Raw genomic sequence first — 6,505 nt, 5'->3', positions numbered from 1 at the left:
TCATCGTAAGTGATCGCCCAGAGGTCAAAATAGACCAACACAGTCTCACGGCAAGTCGTGTTATAGTAACGAAAAATTTTAATAATTAATTTCCGCTGTTTTTCATGTCTCTTTTCGTCCTTCCCAGCACAAATTTCTATCAATGGCTTTTCGTGTCTTTGCAACGACTTTCTTTATTGTGTCATTTTATTATTTTTTTCTCATCGTTCTTTCCTATTTTTAAATCATTTTCGCTTGGGGTTAGGGTAAGATTTGGGGTTTGTATTAGGATGTAATTTTATGCATTGGTTTCTACATGTTTTTTGTCCACTTTTAAAACTATTCTCGCCTGGAGTTGAGATAAGAGCTGGGGTTTGGGTTATGAAGTTTCAGAAAGTGACAATGGTCAAAAAATAGAAAACAACGATGGGAAAACAAAACATAAAATGACACAATAAGATGTCATATAAGTACCCCAAAAGTACATACTAAAGAGTCCATATTAGTAATAAGTGTACATATTGGTACCAAATGTATACACATCTCTACCCAAATGGCACCTTTAAGAACTTTTTAAAGGGATAGGACAATAAAGGACAATAGAGAGGACAATACAGTATCGTCAAAGACTGTGCCAACATTACATTCATTCTAAGATTATAATAAATTATTAAGAGGCTATTTTACAAATAAATTTTAGTCTTTGGTAAAGATGAAAAGAAACATTTGCAATTTTAAGTTTGTAATGATATCATCACCCATCAGTCATTATGTGTGTCCCGCCTGGTGCAGTAACAGAGAGGTAAAGAGTGTGTGTGTGTGTACCTGGTAATTATCACGTTGTGGGGACCAATTGTCCCCACAAAGATAGGAATACCAGTGTTTTTGTGACCTTGTGGGGACATTTTGATGTCCCCATGAGGAAACAAGCTTATAAATCAAACAGAATGATGTTTATTGAAAATGTGAAGTAGCAGAAAGTTTTCTGTGATGGTTGGGGTTAGGGAATGGGGCAGGTAAGGGGAATAGAATATACAGTTTGTACAGTATAAAATGCATTACGTCTATGGAATGTCCCCACAAAACATGGAAACCAGAATGTGTGTGTGTGTGTGTGTGTGTGTGTGTGTGTGTGTGTGTGTGTGTGTGTGTGTGTGTGTGTGTGTGTGTGTGTGTGTGTGTGTGTGTGTGTGTGTGTGTGTGTGTGTGTGTGTGTGTGTGTGTGTGTGTGAGAGAGAGAGAGAGAGAAAGAGAAAGAGAGAGAGAGAGAGAAAGAGAGACATGGAGAGGTATTCTGGGAAAGGTTACCATCAAAGATTCATACACTCGTCTCTTTTGAAGAGCTGTCTTTTGAAAGAGATAGTGTGTTCTCCTCACCTGAATGGAAACAACACCCCCAACTCCACGAATAGCTACCGATAAATACAACCAAACTGCATTTCTGTACAATGTATGCCCATATAATTTAAAAGAGCTAATGAAAAGATAAATATGCTTAACTAATACATTCCATTTAAAGTCTTTCATTGCTCTACGTTAAGCACGTAAAACATTCCATCAATGGCCTTGCACGTTGTCTTTTAAATAAAGTAGCCTATTACCAGCAAGTTCTGACTAAACAGGAATAGAACGCTGAGGACTTTCATCGTGATGTGCTAATTGCATGGCTTTATGCATCGTAAGTGGTTTTGTTTTCAAAGGAGGACGCCAGATCTATGTTTTGAGGACCCCTTTTAAGAACATGATGGATAGTGCTATTTGCAAACTCTTTGCACCTGCTATAAGCTTGAAAGTGCCTGACCAACCCACCTGCAGCAAGTTTGTCATGACAAGGAATTCGACCTAATACATATCACACACACCAATTTAGTATTACAAGAGGCCAATTCATTGAGCTGTTCAAGATGAGGAAAGTGAAAGCAGATTTTAACTTGTTGCCACCGAAGGGAATATAAAAGGCGGGCATTTTCATTGCCTTGGCAACTTGCCCATGCTATGTGAAGGTGGACCGTGTGAATAAGTGACATCACGGGACCGAAGCCAGACCGTCTGCAACGTGAGATCCGTGAATCTACTGGGAGGACAGCACAGATCTGGATCATGCATGCAATATTGAGACTGGTGTACAGAAATGAATGAATCATTTTTATAATAATTTATTTAAAAGCATCGTAAATTAAATGCTCTTCTGAAGAATTCTTGAAAGAAAAATCTACAGAAAAATAATATTTTAAAGTTTATTACTTCCTTTCTGAGTGTTGGGGGAGTCAACCAATCAAGTGTGAGAGACTTAGATGTGGATTTAATCACTTTAAATATTTGTTTGGAAAACAATGTCCTCCTCCGGCTTTTATTTGATGAAGTGCTTGTACACTTCAGAAGTTTGTAGATGGATGTTAGCAGATTATTTTAAAAAGGTTCACAAAATGTCTTTAAATTAAAGATTATTCTGCTTGATGAAAATCTAAAAATCACTATTATTTTAACTTTGTTCAAATAAAAACAGGTTTACATTTATTTCTTTTTTTTCATGCTTATTTCGTTTATTTTACTGTTTAAATGTTTCTGAAATGCCACCAAATTCTTATAACATATTGTGTCACTATTGGGGCATGTTGTCACATAAAATCAATTTGTGTTTTATAAACAGTAAAATCATCATACACAAAAATTGTGTATAAGCATGAATGACTTAGCCTGAAAATATACCATATGAAAAAATAATATAATTTATTTATAACATTTTATTATAGGGTAGTAGCCTATATTTTATTAGGCTGATTACTACACTTCGTAAATGTATAGCCTACTGTAGTATTATGTGGTATTAAATATGAATTGATAAACTGTAGTAAATACTATAGTATAGGCTACTTTAATATGTAAAATGGAAAGTTTTAAAAACACTATAGATTCTAGGAATTTAAATACCATTTTGTAAATACTAATACATTGTTTATAATGTGTTTATAATGTGTTATAATTTGTGTTGACATTATTTTAAAGCGGTACCTTTGTCGTTGTACTGTTGTGGACACACATACACAGGCACACACACATACACGGAGAGTTTCCCCCAGTAGCCTCTTTTCTTTCTCCTCGAGACCCTCCGCAGTTATAGGTCGCGCGCTGCTCCATCATCGCGGGTGCGCGTGACTGACCGGTTTCTCGCGCGGTTGGCGCCTCCCCTTTCTCTCTATATATGATCAGCCTGAACTCCTCATCTGTCGTACACTGTGCGTTCAGACTCACAGAGGAGATGTGCTCGGGATAAAACTGCGCTCCTTTCTCGCGTGCACCACTTTACATTTTGCGCATTGAAAGACGCCGCGTTTCAACCGAAACCTCTTGTTGTGTTTTTGCTCATCATTAATTTTCGATTATTTATTTATAACGATGAAGGCCAGCGCACCGGTTCGCCCTCATAAGGTTTCCTCCAGCTGCAGTCCGCTCTCCATGCGTTATTTGTCGGAGCGCAGCCAATGCAAAATGGATGAGGAGGATCATTTCTGTCTGCAGTACGACATGAACGACTGCTACAGCCGACTCAAGCGCCTCGTGCCCACTATACCCCAGGATAAGAAAGTCAGTAAAGTGGAGATCCTCCAGCATGTCATTGACTACATCCTGGACCTGCAGCTGGCGCTGGAGACGCACCCGGCTCTCCTGAAACAGACGAGCCCACCCGCGTCCACACGGACCCCTCTCACACAGCTCAACACAGAGCAGGTAAGCACGATTTTATAGTGGCACTCCATGGCTATTAAATGACTGTAGTGATCGTGGTTGTGCCCAGTATCCTCTTTACGCATGAAAGTGACCGTAGTGTGTTTCTGTAATGCACCACACAAAATAAGATGATGTGTCAGATCAGAGGCCTGTGTTTTTTTGTTCAATATTGAAACATTTTATTTCATATCTTTATTTAGTTAAGGTTATTTCTCTAATTTATTATAGACACTTATGGACACAAAACCTACACATTGTACACACATGCATGCATGCAGGCAGGCAGGCAGGCAGGCATATGTGTGTATTATTTAAGATAATCCTTTATATATGTATATTTATTATTCTGTTGTCTTATGAATAATGAATATCAAGTTGAAGAAATTGACTCCATGTACAGATGCTTACTGATGGCCATTGTAACTCATAAGACACCTCACCCCATCCTGAGCCGCAGTAAGATTAAATGCACCTGTTTTCTTTGCTTTCAGAGGACGACGGGTGTCAATACGGAAGACTCGATTTTGTGTCGCTGAAATGTTGCACACTGGTGAGTACAACAAATACAGTTTTTAAATAATAGACTTAAGCTCTTTTAAGTCTCACCTAAGGACATACAGTAATGTTATGTATAATAATCCTATCAGCACATTGGGTGTGATGAAAATTTATTCTTTACCACTTCTGTGCATTCCTGTTCATATTCGATTTTAACAATATGTTTTGTGAATAATAGGTTTTAAGCTAATAAAAAATTATTTCCCATATAATTCATATAAATAGTAAACTAGTAATAAAATTCTATTTTATATGTTAGTTATATATTTGGGGATGATTATTTATACACTATAGCTTTTGCTACAACGATGCATGTGCATCTAAAACACATGATGCAAATCTTTTTCAATGACGCACTCATTTAAACATCACCCTGAATTAAGACCGTACAATAAGCTCGCCCATAAGGACCACAGCAGTGTACAAAGTATGATCAATTCATCTTTATTTCACAGTTTTAGTTATTCGCAACTACAAGTAGTACAGGACTAAACTGTCAAGGTAATTGAGTAACCAGCAACAGAGCTGGCAGAACGTGCAGCTGCAACGACTGCAATTATTAATAGAGACACTAGAAACCGCATACAGTAGATAGAATTTATTACCATAATATTTTTGTTAGCATGAATGCGGTTTTATTCTGACTTGGGCCGGACCGTAACAAGTGATCACAAGTGCTGGCAGCCGCTCTGACCGGCTGTACATCAATGTTAAAGCAACCGCTTCAGAGTGAAGTGTCAGGGCTGGTTGGCCTGCAGCTGTGAGGTTTAGCGGTCCAGGCCCACGCAGCACGGTGCTCGTTGTTTGCCCTGGTTTGTTTTGGGTTGTTGATCAAGCACGCTCTCTGTTTTGTCGGTGGCGCCAGTCAGTCTGGAGCAGACAGTTCACACACCCCTTCTATTCATTCCTTTCTCACAGGTGTGCACTGAACCCATCCAAAGCCAAGCCCAACTTCACCAGGGACTCCTACACACACCAGGCCCGATCACATGGGAGGGACCAGCACTGAAACTAATAGCTACTAAATCATAATATGTAAACGTTTTAACATCGGCCGTCAAAGACGTAGTGAAGCCAGACAGATTTCTCCTGTGTCCCTTATACTCAGTGGAAAAAAGCCTCATTTCGGACAGAGAATCCCCCAGTGCCCCCTTCTCTAACCCCACCGCTGGAATTCAACTAAAACGTCAGGCCGTAAAGCTTTATGAATAAAGTGTGGAAATATAAACATCTGACATCAATTGTCAGGTGATTTGTGTTAAACAGGGATTTCCCTGCAATTACGCTGTTTAATATTTGTATAATACAATGACGATACGTGTTGGGAAATGATGATGCTGTATATATCAAGAAGCAGGATGTTCTATAAATGTATGTGTAAGAAAATATATGTTCAATCAGCTGATTGTAATTATTCTAAAATATTTTTTATGGAAAGGTGTTTTGTTCTGTAAATATTGTGTTTTCACATACAGTAAGTGTAGTGAATGATTACATGATGTTCTGCTAATAAAGGTCTCACATCATATACTAATTTGTTTGTGCGCGGTTTTCTTTCTCGTGCGATGGGTCGTGAGCACAATTTCTATAAACATATACATTAAACACTTATCGTTCTACTTAAAGATGCTGTCTGTATATATATATATATATATATATATATAGAAATCAGTTAACAACACTGCAGATGAAAATCTTACAACTGCTTTATTTAAAGTTATTAATTATCCGTTATGAATAAGGCAGTATTACAACCATTCATGGATGAGAGAAGTAGGCATTTGTTTGTTAAAAAAAACATCCTTTTTTACGGTTTAACAAAATATGACCAATGTCTATTTTCACATTATTGATTGACACTGAATTTGTTTTCAATAAAGGTGGAGGATTAATTTACATCATGTAGAAAAACCACTCCAGTATGTGCAGAATATTGAATATTTGTATTAAATTTCTATTAGACAAACATCTTGTCTTTCCAGATCTGAATGTTATGTTCTTGAGCAAGTGTGTACATCCTGCCTGAAGCAGTTCAAAAGATAATACTTTAATCTTTTATGATATTAATAATGATATTGATTTTTTCTTCTTCAAATAAATATGTTTGACCTCTATCTATTTACAGCTTACCTTTATATATCTTGCCATGGATGTACTGTATTTATACTGTAACCACTGAGCACAAAAACTGTGACCCTGGACCAGAAAATAGTCTTAAGTGGCACAGGTATATAACAAT

General features: G+C 37.4%; 1 protein-coding gene across 1 annotated transcript; it reads left to right on the top strand.

The window, feature by feature from the left end:
• The first annotated feature begins 3,197 nt into the window (after positions 1-3,197).
• Positions 3,198-5,800, top strand: id4 (inhibitor of DNA binding 4). Its single transcript, XM_065246481.2, has 3 exons — positions 3,198-3,708; positions 4,200-4,258; positions 5,185-5,800. Exons 1-2 carry the CDS (start codon positions 3,376-3,378, stop codon positions 4,242-4,244), a joined length of 378 nt encoding a protein of 125 aa, XP_065102553.2. The 5' UTR covers positions 3,198-3,375; the 3' UTR covers positions 4,245-4,258; positions 5,185-5,800.
• Positions 5,801-6,505: the final 705 nt, after the last annotated feature.

Source organism: Paramisgurnus dabryanus, chromosome 13 (assembly GCF_030506205.2).
Source record: "Paramisgurnus dabryanus chromosome 13, PD_genome_1.1, whole genome shotgun sequence".
NCBI lineage: Eukaryota > Metazoa > Chordata > Actinopteri > Cypriniformes > Cobitidae > Paramisgurnus > Paramisgurnus dabryanus.
The sequence above is the reverse complement of the archived record's forward strand: the minus strand, read 5'-3'. Positions and strand labels throughout refer to the sequence as shown.

Coding starts and splice junctions, on each gene's coding strand:
- id4 (XM_065246481.2), top strand. CDS start 3,376: ATGAAGGCCAGCGCACCGGTTCGCCCTCATAAGGTTTCCTCCAGCTGC. Junction 3,709..4,199: donor CACAGCTCAACACAGAGCAG/GTAAGCACGATT, acceptor CTTTGCTTTCAG/AGGACGACGGGTGTCAATAC.